Source organism: Camelina sativa, chromosome 16 (genome assembly GCF_030686135.1).
Source record: "Camelina sativa cultivar CO46 ecotype springtype chromosome 16, ASM3068613v1".
NCBI classification, from domain to species: domain Eukaryota; kingdom Viridiplantae; phylum Streptophyta; class Magnoliopsida; order Brassicales; family Brassicaceae; genus Camelina; species Camelina sativa.
The window spans coordinates 6,374,867-6,393,519 of record NC_141895.1 but is presented as its reverse complement, the minus strand read 5'-3'; the positions used below and the strand labels follow the sequence as shown (position 1 = coordinate 6,393,519).

General features: G+C 35.0%; 3 protein-coding genes across 5 annotated transcripts; 1 reads left to right on the top strand and 2 right to left on the bottom strand.

Moving 5' to 3' along the window:
• Positions 1-3,115: 3,115 nt before the first annotated feature.
• LOC104750060 (CASP-like protein 5A2) lies at positions 3,116-5,144 on the top strand. Of its 3 annotated transcripts, none has more exons than XM_087493338.1 (4): positions 3,138-3,333; positions 3,520-3,875; positions 4,440-4,572; positions 4,676-5,144. In XM_087493338.1, the coding sequence occupies exons 2-4, from the start codon at positions 3,661-3,663 to the stop codon at positions 4,865-4,867; spliced, it is 540 nt and encodes a 179-aa protein (XP_087349464.1). In that variant the 5' UTR covers positions 3,138-3,333; positions 3,520-3,660; the 3' UTR covers positions 4,868-5,144. The 3 variants fall into 3 exon arrangements, with proteins under 3 accessions (XP_087349463.1, XP_087349464.1, XP_087349465.1); XM_087493339.1 differs by having other exon boundaries at positions 3,144-3,333; positions 3,630-3,875; XM_087493337.1 differs by having other exon boundaries at positions 3,116-3,875.
• A 249-nt stretch (positions 5,145-5,393) lies between these two features.
• On the bottom strand, positions 5,394-7,827 carry LOC104700691 (double-stranded RNA-binding protein 2). Its single transcript, XM_087493336.1, has 3 exons — positions 7,201-7,827; positions 6,589-6,808; positions 5,394-6,469 (listed from the first exon to the last, which is right to left on the bottom strand). The coding sequence occupies exons 1-3, from the start codon at positions 7,444-7,446 to the stop codon at positions 5,619-5,621; spliced, it is 1,317 nt and encodes a 438-aa protein (XP_087349462.1). The 5' UTR covers positions 7,447-7,827; the 3' UTR covers positions 5,394-5,618.
• Positions 7,828-13,235: 5,408 nt separating this feature from the next.
• On the bottom strand, positions 13,236-17,241 carry LOC104750057 (vacuolar fusion protein MON1 homolog). Its single transcript, XM_010471783.3, has 14 exons — positions 16,535-17,241; positions 16,180-16,259; positions 15,989-16,060; positions 15,862-15,901; positions 15,530-15,631; positions 15,316-15,437; positions 14,790-14,922; positions 14,614-14,705; positions 14,443-14,524; positions 14,298-14,362; positions 13,914-14,189; positions 13,740-13,831; positions 13,593-13,657; positions 13,236-13,494 (listed from the first exon to the last, which is right to left on the bottom strand). The coding sequence occupies exons 1-14, from the start codon at positions 17,033-17,035 to the stop codon at positions 13,399-13,401; spliced, it is 1,818 nt and encodes a 605-aa protein (XP_010470085.2). The 5' UTR covers positions 17,036-17,241; the 3' UTR covers positions 13,236-13,398.
• Between the last annotated feature and the right edge of the window lie 1,412 nt (positions 17,242-18,653).

Below are 18,653 nucleotides of genomic sequence, written 5' to 3'. Positions count from 1 at the left end.
TTGTTGCCTCCACATCCACCACAACTGCTTCGTCCTCCTCTGTACCACCACTGCCATAACCACCTCAGATTTGCGACCTCCACCTCTTTCTCCACCCTGATCGCCAGATGAACCACCACCGATGTTGTCGATCAGAGCGTTGTCGGTCCAAACACATCAATGGCTTTGGAATGACCATTGTTGCTAATCTCGACCTCGATCTTCATTAGCTATAGTGAACGAAGAGATCGTCGCCGCCATCATCATCAATTTGAGATCAAAACTCTTTTGATACGTTTATACACAAGGAGAAAATGGTCATTTTATTGATTAATGAAAGGTATTAATGGAAAAAGAAGGAGTGTGTGGTATTTTAGGAAGAAAAACTTTTTTGATGGTATTTTAGGGCATTTCTCTCAACGGTCTTACATATAATAATAAATAAGATTATTTAATACTTTGAATTGTAATTAAAAGGAGTGTGAGTTTTTTTATTAGTATTTAATACGAAAACGTTTGTGACATTATTAACTAATTTGTAACATAAGTAAAAGACATATAAATATGACACTATCTAATCTCAATAACTTAGCAACTAGAATTAGAAGTGATCAAAAATATATATCTTTTTTTTTTTGAAAAATAATTTGAAATTTTCAAGAAGAACAAGAAAGATGAAAACAATTATTTGTTTCTTAACTTTATTTAATATTTCTTTCATCATGTAAGTTTATTTTCATACAATAGGACAAATATGTATCATGTTTCATATTTTAAAGAATATTTGTTTGCTCTTTTTATTTTTTACAGGTACATCGAATATCATGACAACAAATTATTTGGAAGAAAATGCTCCTTCCTTTAAACATGCACAAAGCCCTTACGCTAAAGATGAAGCTAATTCTTGTCATCTGTGTCGACAGTATTGTAGAAGAAGTCACAGGATGTTCATAAAATGTAAAGGCAAAAAACTTTGTCGTTGTTCTCGATCATATAAAATCGATGACTATGATCATGGTATCTTTAGCTTCTTCTACACAAAAATTTAGTTTTGTTTACAACTTTACATTCGTCTTCTTATATCTTCAACAATTTTTGATGGATCCTTCGTCCTTGTATAATTCCTATGTTGAAGAAAACAGTCAACAAATGGAAGTTGAGATCATTGTGTTGGGTTTTATATGCATTACATCTAAAAAACTTCATTGATACAAACGAAAGGAAAACTTTTTCAGTTTTCTTCTTCTTTATACGGCCATAGTAACCGCGTTTCTGAACAAGAAATCTATTACACACAAAGGTTATTTGTAGGGATTTGACATCATATTAAAATGTTTTGTACGCAAAATACATGAGGAACGTGATGGTACGATCACACTGGCGGACCTGTTTATGGAAAAGAGGGGTCAATTGACCCCCGTTAAATATTGAAATCCTAATGTGATAGTTCAAGAGCAAAAAAAAAGCGTAAAGAGAAAGATATGGCTGTTGAAGCTGTTATAAAACGGACAGAAGCTCTTGAGAAGAAGAATAGAATAGTGGAACAGATGTTGGATCGTGAGCATGCATTTAGTGTTGAGAGTGTACTAGAGACACTTAATGGATTGCCTGGAGTTAGGATGTGGTCTCCATTTTACGAAGCAGCAATTGAGCGTCTTCTAGCTGATGAAGCGAACCGGCGGGGTTTTATAGCGTTTCACATGAGTTGGTGTTGGTCCTTGATCGTTCTGTTTTCAAGTTTTTACTTTATTTGTAGCGATGGAAGCTTTGTGTGGCTGTTTACCTTATTAGTCACTTCGTTTATTGTTTTAGTTAATGACTTTTGTCTATCTTTTTGTTTATGACTTCGTTTACTATTTTAGTTAATAACTTCCTCTATAATCACTTTTGTTTATGACTTGGGGGCTGTTCGTTTCATCATCTAGACGCAGTATCGTTTTATAAACTCTGAAGTATAAACTCTGAAGAGAGTGTGTGCCTCAATGTAGATTTTGAGCAACTGTCCATCACTAGTCCCTTGTCTCATGCCAATTACGGTAATTGAATCATCTTGTATAGCTAGCTAGAATACCAAACAAGAGCATTGTTGTTCTTCTGCAGGCTACGTACGTTCACGGAAATCCTCAAAGAACTTGGTATGAACAGATTGGTTCAGTGATTTCTGGTTGGTTATATATGTAAACCACATTGTTTCCATTCCAACATCTATTTTTAGCTAAGGAGTTCAAAGATGATCGCACCTCAAAGAAATTCATCTATAATGCTGATTATCCAAGAGGAGCTCACCAACTTAGCAGAAGAGGAGGAGGAGGAGGAGGAGGAGGTGAAGAATGAAGAAGATGCATGCAGAGAAGGAGAAAGCAGGTGGTGAGGAGTTGAAAGCCTAAACTCCTGTTTGATCACATCACAGATACACAGTTGCCTAATGCCTAGTACTCCAGACAAACAAAAATGAGAGTTTGTTTGCAGACAGGGTGGGGTACCTGAGAGACGAGATTATAGAAAGTATAGTCGACAAGGTGTGCTTCCTACTATTATATTTCGTTGGTTCCATTGTAGTGTGTGTATGCAGCTGAGTGTGAAGTGAATTGTGATTTTTGAATTTTGAGTTTATGTGGCCAGACACTTGAGGAAGCTGACACAAAACACAACACGACCTTTGTTCTTAAGCATCTTTATCTTCTGACGAAGATGACTCTCCAGTATCTCAAGTGACTTACTGAACCAATGCATCTTCCAATGTTTGTTTATGCATCACAGTATTGTTTAACATTGATCTCTCATATTGCGTACATTACTTACCGAGCTTTGTTTATGCATCAAAGTATAATTTTTTTTCACAAATCACATCACATTTTTTATATACGTTGCTAAATTGCTATATAACAATAAATCATAGCCATTTGTGACAATTTTATTAGAAAATAGTATTAAACTTAAAAAAAAAAAGGGGAAAATTTACGTAATTTTATTGATTTAAGTCACACAGACAAAAAAAAAAACTTAAAAATATCAACCTGAAAAAAATTGTGTAGAAAGAAAAATAGAAAAAATAGTTTGGTAGTTGATTGATTAAGCTTTTTCTAATATGGTTTAATTGTAATTAAGCTTGTGGTTAAGCAAAGCTTTTTCTAATATGGTTAATTGTAATTAAGCTTGTGGTTAAGCAAAGCCATTTCGTCGAGCTCGACATTTTAATTCCTCTTTTGATCAAGAGATGACTCACTCTTCTCCTCTTCTCTCCCATAAACCTTAAAAGCCATTTCCACGATCTGCTTAGGGTTTCCCCCCTCTCTCCCCCAAATCTCCCATGGCTGCTTTCAATTTCTCCATCTCTTCTTGATTCTCTCTCAGGTAACTCAATTCTCTCAACTCCTCCGCATCCACTCGATCTGCGTTCTCTATTTTTTTTTTTTTTTTTTTTTTGGATCTCGTCACAAATCTAGTTGGAATCAATCCTTTGATTAGTTTTAAGTTATCGCAAAACTTTTGATTCGTTGTTTGATTGATTGTACTGAGAATCTAATTGTGGCTTGATAGAATAAGAGTCTTAGATTTGTTGTGTGTTCATCATTCCATTGGGGGGGAAGAGAGATAGAGAGAGAGAGAAATGTGTTGAATTGGTTTGTGTTGGTGTTGGTGGAGGAAAGAGAGAGAGAGAGAGGTTAAGAAGAAGAAAAAATGAATGTGAGCCATGCATCGGTTCATCCAGTGGAAGATCCTCCAGCAGCAGCTACAGAAGTTATTAACCCGCCGAGGGTGAGGATGGATGATATGGAAGGCATGCCTGGAACACTACTTGGACTTGCTCTTCGTTTCTTTCAGTTCTTGTTTGCTGCTGCTGCTCTCTCTGTTATGGCTACTACTAGTGATTTCCCTTCCGTTACCGCCTTTTGGTTAGTCCCTTTTTCTTCTATCAACTTGATAAATCTGTTTTGTGTGTTGTTTCCATTTTCCTAATGTGCAATGCAAAATCGGGCGTCAGGTGTGGCCTAATGTGATGAAGTTTGTGAGTCTATTAATATCGTTAAGGCTGAATCAGTAGCAAATTTATGCCTTTTTGATAGAAAGTGTATTATAGGGTTTTTTTAAAGATTTGTGTCCAGTGATGTGAGATTGCTGCTAACTAGATGAGCTGTCTTTGAGAAGTTTGAACGTTTGATGTAAAAGCTTATGTATGTCTTGTTTTCATGCGGTCAGCAGGTGTCTGTTGATAGTTACTTCAGTAAGTTTTCCCTTTACAAGCGCTGGTCTAATTTGCATGTGCTAGAGAAATGATTTTTTTGTAGTAGCATTAAGCTTTGGAGACGATGCCATATCAATCTTGTTCAATTCATGGGATGGGATGGGATGGGTAGTATATTGTTTTATATCTGTATGCTTCATATGACTTAACTAAGTTTGGTGACTACTGACTAATGGCTTTTGCTGAATATTTTTTATTGTATTTGGTGATTCAGCTACCTGGTTGCAGCTACTGGTCTGCAGAGCTTGTGGAGTCTTACACTAGCCATGGTTGACGTCTATGCTATTATGGTCAAACGTTCACTACAGAACCGTCGTCTTGTGAGCTTGTTTGCAATCGGTGATGGGGTAAGAGATTACCACACTCCATGAATCACTTAGCCTCTCAATCTATCAAAATTGTATGAGAAAAGAAATTGATAATAAGCACTTTTTCCCTTTTAAAATGCAGGTTACATCGACGCTGACTTTTGCAGCGGCTTGTGCATCGGCAGGCATAACGGTTCTGATAGACAACGATCTAAATAGCTGCGGACAAAACCATTGTGTTCAGTTTGAAACATCAACAGCATTAGCCTTCATAAGCTGGTTTGCTGCTTTGCCCTCTTTTCTCTTCAACTTCTGGTCTCTTGCATCTCGTTGACACGACCGCTGTTCAGCAAGATGCGTTTTCATGGTGTGTTTTTCAGTGTATAGTAACTGATTTTTCTTCTTCTTTCTTCGTTTTGGGGGGTTGGAACCAACTTTCTTCAAACCCAATACTGGGAAACTGGGAATTGTTTTGTACTTGTAGAACCTTATTCATCTTGTTGTTGTACACTGACAAGATTCGGTCGGCTTTGTACTTTGATTGAAGAAATCTAAGTTCTCAAATGCTTCATCAAGCTCCTAGTACTTGGAGGCTTGGAGCATTATTAAAATCTGTTCCCTTGCAAAATGATACATACATGGCTCGTGTTTTAGCTTAATGGGTCTTCAAATATTCAGACTGAATGGTTGGTTAGTTAAAGAACTAACAGTATTGACACCAAAAACAGTTTTGAACTTTCTATGCAAATGGTCAGAGGTTGCAAATTTGATCTTTTTTAAAACGGTCCAATATGTCATAGTTGTTTAAGACAAAAGAGCTTGGTTCTTCTGGACTGGAAGGACGATAGGTAACAGATGAATAGAAAAGGACACAAACAAACTGAATAGGAAGCGAAACTGATACAATTCTACAATCCAGAGATGGCCATGTTCCTCTTAAAACTCCCAATATAATACAAATCTTTCGGATTATCAAACTACTCGATCCACCGAGTATAATAATATCCAACGATGATTACTAATGTAACAATTTTCAGAATCCAACCTCAAAAAAAAAACTAAACCCAGAGACAGTCTTCAAGGCATCATATCTTTAGATTCTCCAGTCGCTCTCTTGCTATCTCTGGTTCTCCTTTCAAATCCTTCAATTCTGCTCTCTCTGTTTCCTTTGCCGCTGTTTTCGCACTCTCTATAATTCCTTCATCTCCAATTTCAAGAGTATCAGGCAAGACTGGAGTGCTCTCCTTTTCTTGGACCAAAGGCATCCGGGTTTCTCCTACATCAACTGTTGGCTTCACAGCGGTTTGGATATCCACTTTCCTAATTCTAATCGGTGGTGCAGAAGCAAAAACGGGCACTGAGGTTCTGATTGTGACAGGTGGTGCAATTCTCACGGGAGGTGCAGTCCGCATAAGCGATGGGACATACGCAGAAGAAGGTAGCTGAGTGTTGTTTGTACAAGGTGGAGGAGGCATTGGAGGTGCAGAGAAGACTGGTACAGCAGTTCTGATTGTCACAGGTGGAGCCATCCCATGGCATGGTGATCTTAAATGCCTCATAGGAACATAAGGCGGAGCTGCTGTTCCTGGGTTTGCAAATCTCTGCTGTGGCCGCTGGTAGCTGCGGCTTTCCAAGGCTGCTGCCATAATTCTGTCAACACCGGCAGGTACTGCCAAGGATCGGCTGCTTCTAGAAGGTTGTTTTGGGCAAATAAAGGGTAAGATTCTCGATGTAGTTGCAGGAGAAGGCTGTGGACTTGTTGGTCTAGGGTTCTGCATAAAGAACCTCTTGGCAAATGGAACTGGGGCAGTTGAGGAGCTTCCCGTGCCAATATTTTCCTTGATTCGATAGTTTATCAAGGCTCTTGCTATAATCACCTGTTCTAGTTCGTCAATGTTCTCAGGCTCAGGGATTGAACTTGAAGTTTCTTTTGCCACTGTTACCAATATGAACATCAGTCGCACCATGTAAGCAGAGTTGCTTTTTCATCAACACTTTCGTTAAAAGTAAAACCATACCAAAACTAAAGAAATCAAATGAGGAAGAAAGACTCACATTGTTTAAGAGAAGACCAAGCAGCCATAGCAGCATTCTTCTCTGCTTGCTTCTTGTTCTTAGCTGGTTCTCCAGTGAATGTGATTCCAGCCAATTCTACAGTGCCAGTAAACACAGGTTGGTGGCCAAGACCAGACCTGAAGGTTGTATATCGCGGTAGAGGAGCTCCAACTCTCTGAGCTATTTCTTGCAACAGGTTCTTGTACACACCAGTCTCATCCTACACGGTCAAGAAGCCAGGAAAAGTATGATCAGTCATGCAACATAACACTCAACAGAACAGAAGGAAGCATGCATCCAAAAATCAAAAGAGTTCATTGTTACTACTCTTTAAAGTCCCTAAATGGGCAAGAACAAGATTCAAACTTTTGGATCCGTAGATCATCAACTAATCTAAAGGAACAGTGAATAAGAACATCACTCTCTCTAATTAGAAAAACCAAGAAACCCAAATCCCTAACTAAGCAAGTCAGAGATCTCAGCACCGACCCTAAATAACCTAAACCACAAGAACTTAAAACCTCATCATGAAACATGCAAATTCAACACACAAAAGCTCAAAAATTCCGAAAATGGTATAAAAAGGCCAATGAGGAGGAGGGGAAAACAAACCAAGATCCTGGCGGCAAGAGAGTGAGAAGGACCACGATTAGAGAGAGCATTGAGAGCAACTTCAGCAGCAGAGTGCTCAGCTTGACGAAGAGTAGAACAGTACTGAGGACTCTCAAAGATCTCGCCATTAAAGTTAACCGTAGCCTTGAATCGCGGCGCGTGGTCAGGACCTTCTCTGATACAAGTATACGAAGGTAGACTAAAGCAGCTCCTCTGAGCCAGCTCCTGTAGCTGGTTCTTATACATTTTTTTTTCTGAAACAAAACCCAAAAAACAAAGATAAAAACTCCAATTTCGGAGAAGATCAATCAAAAGCTTCCTTTTTTTTTTAGGGCTTTTTCCCCATTTCTTCGTCTCTATCTCTTCCAATCATCTAAAATCGTTGGAGGGTTTTGCTCGGTGGGTGATTAAGAAGACGTGAATGAGATTGAAGATGGTGAAATCGGAGGAAATTTAGGGTTTTTGCAGGGAGAGAGAAGAGAGAGAGAGAGAGATGAAGAGGAGGAGGAAGAAGAAGAAGAGAGAGAGAGAGAGTGTGGGGTTTTTGCTTTAATGGAAGAAAAAAAAAAGGAAATTAAATGTGAGAATTTATTATCTGCTTTTATCGCTGCTAGTCAACTGAACGTCAGCCTGCATGGATGTGATCTATATTTTTTTATACTATTTCTTTCCTTTTTTTAATATACAAATTTGTACATATGTATCTTAATTTAACTCAGTATTAATACTCTCATGAATTGATACGGGTTTTAAGAAAGAATAATGTATGTTATTTGATAATAAAAATAAAATTATTAAGGAATTTAGAGTTAAGATTTTAGACATCGAAGGTTTTTTCTTAAGGTTAATTTTCACACAAATTTTTTTTTGTTAATTCAAATGATTTACATAAACAGGTTTAGTTCTTCTTTTATTAAGTTTTGCTTACTTTTAAATTTATGGAGAAAACGTTAACATAAAAATTATAGAGAGAACGAAACGGCAGAATCTGCGATTACATTCAGTGAAACGGTCGAATTCATAACAACATTCCAAAAATAAAATAAAATAAAATAAAAAATAAGTAAAATAATTCTGGAAACTTTGTGATATTTGAAATTATAAAATATTATATTTTATCCGAAAATGTATCGTAAGTTTCTAACTAACCGTTTTAGATTCAATAGATATTTGAGTTAAGTTTAAATATGATTTTAATTTATGTGAGCTTGTATTAATCATTTGGGGTTCACTAAGAAGTGCTAGACTACCCCCGGTACACACTTGAGTTGAGTCCTATGCTAAGTTGTAACTAGAATTAGAGGTCAACTGAAACAAAAAAAAAAAATTTACATAGGTTATGGTTTTAGTCATATGTAATAAGTTTTTAAATTAAAAATAATAATAATAATAATTTTTAAATTTAATTAAAAAAATACGAAACAGCATAATCTTTAGTAACGTCTGGCAAAACGGTTGAATTCATAACAACACCCACTAAAAAACATTCTTAGCTATCAGATCTTTTTGGTCATCACATGATTCACATCCATGCCAATCTTAATTTCTCTTTCACATTTGAAGGACACTTTCAACTTTTTTGGCATTCAACTATTTATGATTTATGTAGAGATATAAAAAATGCACCACAACATCTAGCAAACCAAGACCTAGCTTTCAATAGCTAAACTCACTATTTGAAACACAGTTACGTTTAAACCAATCCAACCTAGAATCGCTTTTAGTAGGCTATGAGCATGGTTCCATGAGACTTTCAATCTGATGCCGATACGCCTATTGAATGCACCTCTTCGTTTTTCTCACTGCCAATGGAAAGTTGGGTTCATTTTTTTTTATGTTCGATACTTTGTTTATTTGTAAGATCATGATCTTTAACTCATCTTCAAAAAAGAGTCTCCAGTTACATTTGCTCCAACTCATTTCTATTCATCTCCTACATATACTTCTCCATTCTTTCTTTAAAAATGTCTATTTCTATTTTACACTAAAAATTTAGATATCTCTACTTTAATTTAACTTTAAAATAAAATAGGTTATAAGAAAAAAATATATCTCCAAAACAGAGTTATTCAATTTTGAAGAAGGAAAAAAATAGAGAAATAGGTTGGAAATGCTTTATAATCTCCAATCTCTTATTTTTATGTAACTAGGATTTAACAGTGGTACACCAGAGGATAATTTTTTCTTTTATTATTTATGTATATAATTTTTATGATATTATATTATAATTGTTTAAGTTTATGTGATTTTGAATATAGATGATGCAATAATGTATATATTTTAGTGTATTGGTAATAAAAATTTGTGTTATTGAATTTTTAAGGAAGGTAAGGTTTTGTGGTTAACATTCGCGATTAAATTATATTACAAATATCCCATCTAAATTTTAATATTTATTGAAATGATAAAGGGTTAGTTATGAAAATCTTACAAATAAAATGTTAGAAAACAAAATGTACTTCAAAAAGGTTAATATAGATGTGAAATTGTTGCAACAAAAAATACATAATTGTTCTAAAAATCAGATAGTCTTGGTTAGAAAACAAAGCCCATAAAAGATTACAGTTTTAATCTTAAACATTGATTTATTTTAATTTCATAAAATAAATTTAAAAAAAGAAGACTTGCTAAAAATTTAAGCTAACATCATATACTTTTATGTTTCACAAAAATATCATTTGAAATATTTCACATAAATGAAATAAAAGGAGTATGATTTTTCTATTATTGAAGTTTGTAAATATCAATTGATCTAATATCTTCTTCAATAAACAAAAACTAATATATAAAATCAAGAGAAAAAGGTATTCCTTTATTTTTCTTTAATTTTGATTTGGCTTTCATACATTCATTTTATTTTTATGCTTGTGATAAGTTTCAAATTTTGGAGAGACTCTTTGTTGTTAGAGGATTTTTGACATTTTCTAATGTTACCAAGTTCTAACACTATAATATTAGAACAAATGGATGCTCATCAAAGTTAGAATTTTTAAGCATTTAACTGTAATTAAGTTTGGCTGATGTAGAATTAAAATTTTATGATATTCTGAAATTCAACTTTGAGTCATGTTTCAAAGTCTGTGATTTTTGACTACATGATTAGAGTTGGCGAGTTAGTTCTTAAGATCTTTCATGTTCGGATACAAGCTAATGCATTTTCCATCACATTTTTTATCATAAGTGCAAATGATATCTTTGATGCACAATGATTTGTAAAGTTTGCAAAATGATACAATATATTAACCAGCTGACTTTTTTTTACAAGAAAATAAATATCTAGTAATTATATCATAAGCATTTTATGTGCATGTTCAATTGTTAAGATATTAAATGTAGGTAAGCTCAACACTAAATATTTACCCACAGTCATTACATACGCCACAAGTTAATATGGAAAAGCTGTCGAGTTCTTAAAGTTGGATATATTCTTGAAACTTACCTTATTTTAACTTTTTGCACCGCAATAAAAAAACTACGACAATGGTATGTGACACTAAGGGGCTGTTATTGGAGAGGTGATTTCTAAATTCATATGGAATTGTAAATTCTTGAAATCAAAACACATGGATTTTGAAATAACATGTTTTATCCTTGGATTTGAACCTTTCTATTTTACACTTTCAAATCCATTCAAATTCATTTAAAATATACTGTGGATTTTGAAGTCCAAAAACAAATCATTAAATGAATAACATGAGATTTTAACAAGTATTTGTAAATCATAGAACCAATAACACCTAATTTTGATAAGTATTTTAAAATCAATGATTGAATAACACATGATTTTTGTTTGGATTTCCAAATATATTAAAATCATAGAACCAATAACCCCTCTAGGTCATTTAGAAAAGAAGTGAATATCAGGAAAAACAAAAGACAAACGATCACATACCAATTAATAGTGGGTGAAATATTCAAGAATTGAAGAGAAAAAAGTCAATTGAAGAGAAAAAAGTCATATGGGAATAAAAAATAGAAAGGGAAAAAAAATACTTGAAAACAGCTTGAATTTTAAGAAATTAGTGCGTCTTTGATTCTCATATATTAAAAATTAAATGGTCACACATATCTAAAGAATAGTTTAGCTTTTGATGAGTTTTGAAATCATGTCCACACAAGTCAATGGGTGGGAGAGAGGAGGAACAAATGACAAGTCGTGAGATTACCGAAAAGCCTATTTTGGTTTGGAGAGAGATTAGTAAGAAAATGGGCAGTCACGTAATAAACGGTTTGAGTGTTTTGCAGTAGTAAAAGGTGCAATTCATAATCATAGTTAAGCTTAGTGGCCAACATTTACTTTTACATTTGTTTTTGTTTTTTTAATTTTAGTCTCCCGAAGTTGATGAAGTTTGACTGATCCATCACATATATTTTGTACTAACAAGATTTCCTTTTTTCTTATGTTAGTATTTATTATCTATTTTTGTGGCATTACTTGGAAACAAATAAACTTAATTTACAAACATTGAGCTAGGTATTGTTATTTTTTTCTTAGCTACATATTAGTCCATAATGAAGCTTTTTTATATTTTAAAATCTGCAATAACTTGGACAAAGATCGTATAGTATATTGTGACGTACCTAGAAACACAAATTATACAACGGTTAGAGTATGTAAAGTTAAACTATGGTTACACAATTTACACAATGGTTAAACTCCATAATATACACAAATAATAAACTATGCAATTAATGTTTGGATTGTCTTTAAAATTTTTCCTAGTACACGAATGGTTAAGTAACTTGTAATCTAAATATTGAAAGAAAAAAAAAAACAGAGGATGATGAATACTCTCCCTTAGTCACAGTTTTGTTACACCAATATTTAATGAGGAATTAAATATGTATTAACTTCGTAATGAATGTGTAACTATATACTTGGTAATTAAGTACATTAACTTCGATGTCATAATATATTATTAGTGAACAGGTGCATTTAAGCAGAGCATTTAATTAGAAGCACTGTATTAAACCCTTGTTCATCCGTAATGTCTAGAGAAGATAAAACAAAATTCAGATTTTGTCTGAAGCGGCATTGCATTAATCTTGGATTCGCTTTAGAGTTAAATACTAAGTCATAAGAGAACTTGTCATACAAATAAAAAAACTTGTCAAATATAGTAATGATCAACCAACTAAAACACTGGATATGTAAATGAGGTTTTTTGTTTGTTTGAGAAAGCATCACTCGGTAAATCGATTTTGGGTTGAAACAACCTTTCTTCGTGTGACTTCGTCACATTCCTACTAGCAGCAATATCTTGCGACAAAAAAAAAAAAATCGATTTCGAGCTGCAACTATATGATCTGAAACACAAAAGAACTTGGCGAATCCTATCAAGAAATGATTCGAAGATAGATGCTATAGACTTTATCTTTTCTATTTTGAAGATATATACATTGGTAAAATCTATAGTAATGTTTGGATTATTCATTTTGTAGGCCGATCGTGCAGCCTGGTCTTTATTTCAGATCTTTTATTATCTTGGTTTTTGAATTTTGGAGTGTTCTACGTTGCGTTTTTAAAATGCTGCAATATTTTCATTTATTTATCTATTAAAAACTATGTAATTTACTGTTTTGCATTGGCATGAACAACAATACAATTTAGTTTTTAAACAAGTTATCATATATGGTATATTTTATCTTCAAAAAGTATAACAAATTTATTTACGGATCTTTGACCAAAAAAAAAAAAAAAAAAAAAAAAAAAAATTATTTACGGATCAAACCGTAATATCAGTTGACCATTTAAATCATCACATTGTGCTTAAAATACATATATATTTTCTCACAATTCCCTTAATTACATAATCAAAATCTTTTTACTATATAATGAAGATAGAACCCAGATAAGAGAACGCAGGAGCATCACAGTGAATAATGGATGGGCATTTAAACTGAAAGCACACAACATAACAACCAACTCGTTACTACCAACAACTCTAGTCTACATCCTTCCATCAAAACCTTAAATAATTGCTCACTACATCATCTCAGTTATTGACTATTCAAGCTTAATTAATAACAATAAAGGCAATGAAATAGCTTTCTTTCGAGGGTTTCTGGGTACAATTACATTACTGCCTTATTAAGGTGGGTGGTGCTAGCACAATATATAGGTGGTCATTGGTCAAAATAAAAGAAAGGTCAAAACGTACATATATTTAAGAGTGAATAGTAGTAACTTTATCATCATCACCAAGAGAAAGGGCTAGCTCCTTGCAAGAACACCTCATTCTCCACATCTTTTACCCTTTGGCATACCTGATTGCATACCTTTATCGCCATCGCCTGCCATATGATTTCATTAGTACCATTATCAGAGATCAGTGTTTTTTTTTCCGATTTAAGCTATCTTTAACTTCATGGAAAGTTTTAAAGAATCTCACCTTGTCTGCAAGTGGATCAAATGCCGCATAGAGTTCAAAATCTGGTGTCACCCAACATAGAAGAGCTGCAGTAAAAAGATTGTCAGTTCGCAGCAAAAAAAAGGATTTTCATATCTTTGGTAAACATCTGTGCGAATTCGAACTTACTGTAATTTTCATCTCTTCTATATTGAGTCTTGTGGGGTCCCAATCCTTTATCATGCATTGAAGCGTAAAGTTTCTGGTATGCCCGATATAGACTGCAACATAACATAACTACATCAGTACATTTCCATTCCAAATACTAATCATTTGGCTTCCCATAAAGATTCGTGACTTTACCTTTTTTGTTGTCTGTGACTAGTTACTGGAGGTGAGAATTCAGAGGAAATGTACTGATCTAAGTATATACTACGGTACATGAAATGCCAAATTCCAAAGGGACCTCCGGTTCCCACAGATATGTCGGGACCAGTTGTATCTTGTCCCTGATCGGTAGTAGATGATCGACGCCTGCGGTCTATTGGTAAATCTTCTACACGCATTCCACCTTCCGCAATTGATCTTTGAACCATACTTAGAATATCTGACTTGAGAAGAACAGCCTCAAGGCGAACCCTAACCATGCACAATTAATTCGTAGTTAATAACATGTTTATTAACGGTACTCGACATTTTATCATGTAAAAGAACACAACTATCTTCAAGCATGAAAGCTATTTTTACCGGCAATCTTTGAGATGATGGAAGGCATCTGAACGTGTGGTAAGCAATACTACATATGTATCATCCTGCATTACCGAGTAAATTAATATTTTCACATTGTACACTGTAGATAGTCTAAGAAGCTCTTTACAAGTATTTGACTCACATCAAAGAAGTGGACATAGGCATGCAAAAAAGCTTGAGCGTTGTATCTTGGTAGGCAGATTGGTGAGAAAGATTCTGATGTCCTGCTAGCAGGGAGGAAGCAGTAAGAACAAGCTATAAAAACATATGTATGGTTCACTGTGGGTACATGAACAAAACATTTAGCACTTGCCTGAATGATTCTGATGACATGACAAAATTTGAGAGTAGAAGCAAGTCATCGGGATGGAGAGACGCTTTCTGTGCACCAGCAAGACTGACAACCTGCAAGTAAAACATACATACAGTCATTAACTATGATAGATATCCAGGCTAAAAACTTTGATCTTTTGAATACGGGGGTTTTACCTTGTGTCTGCACATTAGTAGTGAGTATAAGACACCAGAGGCGCAAACCTCTTGCAATATGGCCCCCGTAGCTTGCCTTAACGCGTATTGAAGGGGAAGACAAGTATAGGCATGAAGAAATGTAGCTGGGTTCCTAAAAATGGGAAAATCATCTCGAAGATTATTAGAACTTTACATGAAACTCAGAGGTAGACAAAAAGAGAAAAGATGTAATGTACGTAACAACAGTTTTACATCTGTGGGAAGGACAGTAAACAGAGTCCAACAGCTATTACGTAGATATTGTATTATATACTTTGATAATAACTGGAGATCTTCGTCTTCCACAAATCATCTCTTATTATTTATGTTAAAAATATGTCTCTTCAATTATATTGTAGGTTTCTAACAGATAAAACTGATCCATGAAATAATATGACATTTTTTTCTGGAGATCAGTAGCCTCAATCTCCAAATTAATATTCAGAAACAAAATAACATGAAATAAAAGACAGCAGATTTAAAGAGTTGCAAATTAGAGACAAACCAGCTAAAAGAATGGACAAGAGATGAGAAGACAGCATCTGTCCCTCCAAGCAAGGGTGTCATGTCGAACTTTGAATTCTTCTCGAAACATCTGTCTATTGACTTTGTTAAAATTAGTATCATCTGCATCACCAATGTTGCATTTTGGTTATTTAAACCGCACACTCAAACATGACAAAGTTCAAAAGAAAGGATACACAGCAGTCTACTGTTACCTGACCATATAGAAGATCCAACTGCCCCCTTAAATATTCATACGTTTCATCTGTACAGCTTATGCAGACCAGGTATATTGGCCCCTTCACCAGAAAGACAACCTGAATTTTCACCAGGACATCTCATTTTAAAGATGTTTGTAATCTCCTTATCAACAGTGATCTTAAATGATAAATTAGACATGACATTAGTAAATATCTCCAATGACAGTGTAAACGAACAAAACACTTCTCTAGCTGAAAATTTAATGCACCAGTGTATCTAGTGGTAGGCACTATTATAAGCACCACTGCCAAGCTATATAATTGATAGTAAAGGGAAATTTTAATACCTGGTGTTTTCCTGCCTTGACTAAATTGACACGGTCACCACTAAAAAAAACAATGGGTTAGGCATCAAACATGACAAAAATAACCATAAAAGAAACGAGCAACAGACAAAGCTTATGCATATTTTACCCATTCTCCACAAAAGAAATAATAGCTTGAAGAGTAGCTGAAAATCCAGCGAGCTTATGTTCATCTCCATATCTAAAAGATACGATGATTAAAACAGGAAACGCAACAAGAGGAAGTCAGCTAAAACGATAAAAACCGCAATAATACAGCCATTCACTATCTGGTGATTCAATATGAAGAAATGGCTAAACCTGGAATATATCGGTTTGCCCGAGTTACTCAATATGAAGAAATGCTTCTTCCTCTTTCTCCATGAAATAGATGCATCATCCTGCGTTTTTCATATTAAAAGTGTGTTCTCAGAAGTTCCATCTACCGCTGATGAGAAGATAATCACTATTGATCAGTTCACACGTATCACTCACTACACATTTTCCACAGTTTTGACATTGATCAGTTCATGTCAGTGTTATCAGAGCGTTAATACCAATTCAACCACATTCCTAGAACTTACACCCAATCTACTAATTCATCCTTGTTCTCTCCTCTAATGCAAGAAGCTTCATGAATCTGGTACTAAAAAGTAAGGAGCTAAATGAAACTGACCTCATCAACATGGCGTTTTCCAGGCAACCAAGCGGCTTCATGCTGCGAAGCGGTGTCAGCATCCACATTAGTTTCCCGAATCTCACCTTCGCTAGCATCATCAGCTTTATAAGTAGAGGTAGCTCCACCGCTACTCCCTCTCTCCCCATCGTAACCGCTACTAGTCGGACTCGGCGGCTCTTCCCCAGCCTCCATTTCCACAGGATTCTCCGCCTCTATTTCCTCTCCTCCGCTAGCTCCCGCCACAGCTTCATGCAATAAACCACCATTGCTAACTCCGCCTTCGTTCCCGTCGTTGTCGTCATCATCATCGCCGCCGCTGTAATCGGTGCGATTGGTAACATCAGAGACTTCGCTAGGTTGAGAGAGATTCATTGACTCCAATTGACTTTGAACACGCTCCGAATTCGTCTCTGGATCGGTACTAGGGTTTGGATCGGCGAATTCGGTGCCTGATGATGATGATGATGAAGGTGAAGAGCTAGAACCCGAAGTCGCCATTGCAGGAAATCGTGTAGAGTTATTTTAGGGATTTTTCCAAGAGAGAGGAGAGGATTTTGATGGTCGCCTCCTCTAATGGCAAGTCGTGTTCATTTGCTTCTCTGCAAATTCACTTTGTTCACCACTCGCATTGAGGAGGAGGATGATTCACCAACGGATCCGATCCAAGTTTCAGTTGGATAGTTCGACCCGCTTTGTGACCCGTCTTGTTGAGCTTTTTCGCGAGAGGATATAATCGAAGAGAGAGAGGGGCTCGGATCTCACTACTTAGTATGGGCCTTGGGCCTATTTTCTGCCCAATAGTGGAAGCCGATGGAGACCATAAAGCAATTTTATTGGAAATTCTGAAATAACGTCGAACTTGTTTTATGTTTCCATAACTTAAAAGTGAAAATGATTTAACGGAAAAAATGATTTATAATGTAATTCAAAATAGTTATAATACTTTTTTGTTCAACAATCTATAAATTTACTCTCTTTTCTGTTCGAAAATTTTATAACCTTTATGGTTGTCTTTGGACTGACCCAAAAATATGATATAACCGGTGATTTTACTCAATCTTTGTTTGGTACTCTAATCTTTTACCGTATTAAATTATACTCGACAATAATATTAATACAAAACAATATTATATATATATATATATATATGTGATTTTAAGAGTCGAGGGAGAAAACACACTATAGTCCGAACGCCAGATTGATGTTTTTGCATGTGTTTGAATTCAATCTATTGGAAAAGTTGATGAAGAAGAGGTTGGAAAGAATAACAAAACAATGGTTTATGTGACTTGTTACAAGAGCAATATATATATATGATCATATATTGTGAGTAAAATAAATGTTGACACTGTGGTTCTTGTTAACGCTCAAGTTGTCCAACTACGATCAAATTAAACTCCAAATCTGATCCCTCGTCGGTTTATTAATAAAGTCGTGCAGATGAACGAACTTCACATTCTCCATGTCAAACTTTTTAATTCCTTTTATTGTTTGGGCCTTAAAAAAACTCAACATTGACTTTCATTTTCTCAACTATTTTGCTTCCATTTGACCAAATGCATTTTTATTTTGTTTTCGCCAACTACCAAAAGCGTTTGTATCTCTCTTAATTGTTTCTATAGTCAGTATTTTGGACATGTGAGGGATGCATAATTAGCTAAAATAAAACTAATAATATTATAACCAAACACGTGAAAGAGACGTACCTAAAAATGTCTTAACACTTTAACAGCCGATGAAATTCTACTGTTTAAAAAAAACAAAGCAAAAAAATAAATTCAAATTTGACCATTTTGTTAATTTGGAATTTTGGATTGTACCGATAATATACCAGTTTATATTCGATTCGTCGCTTTGGTAAAAGCTAAAAAAACTAGGAGGAGGAAAAAGACAAAGATAGTACAAAAACGACAAGACCAACGCACATAAAACGCCGAACGACTCGACTTGTGTGTTCAGTCATCACTTACGTTGGGAAATACTATTAAGGATTACGGCATCGCATCTGTGTGGGGCTTGCACTTGAGAGGTACGTTTACCTGAATATTACCGCTTTGCCACTGCCTTGGTTACGTTTAGAAATTGACATTGTCCATCACCAAACTAAATGTGGCCA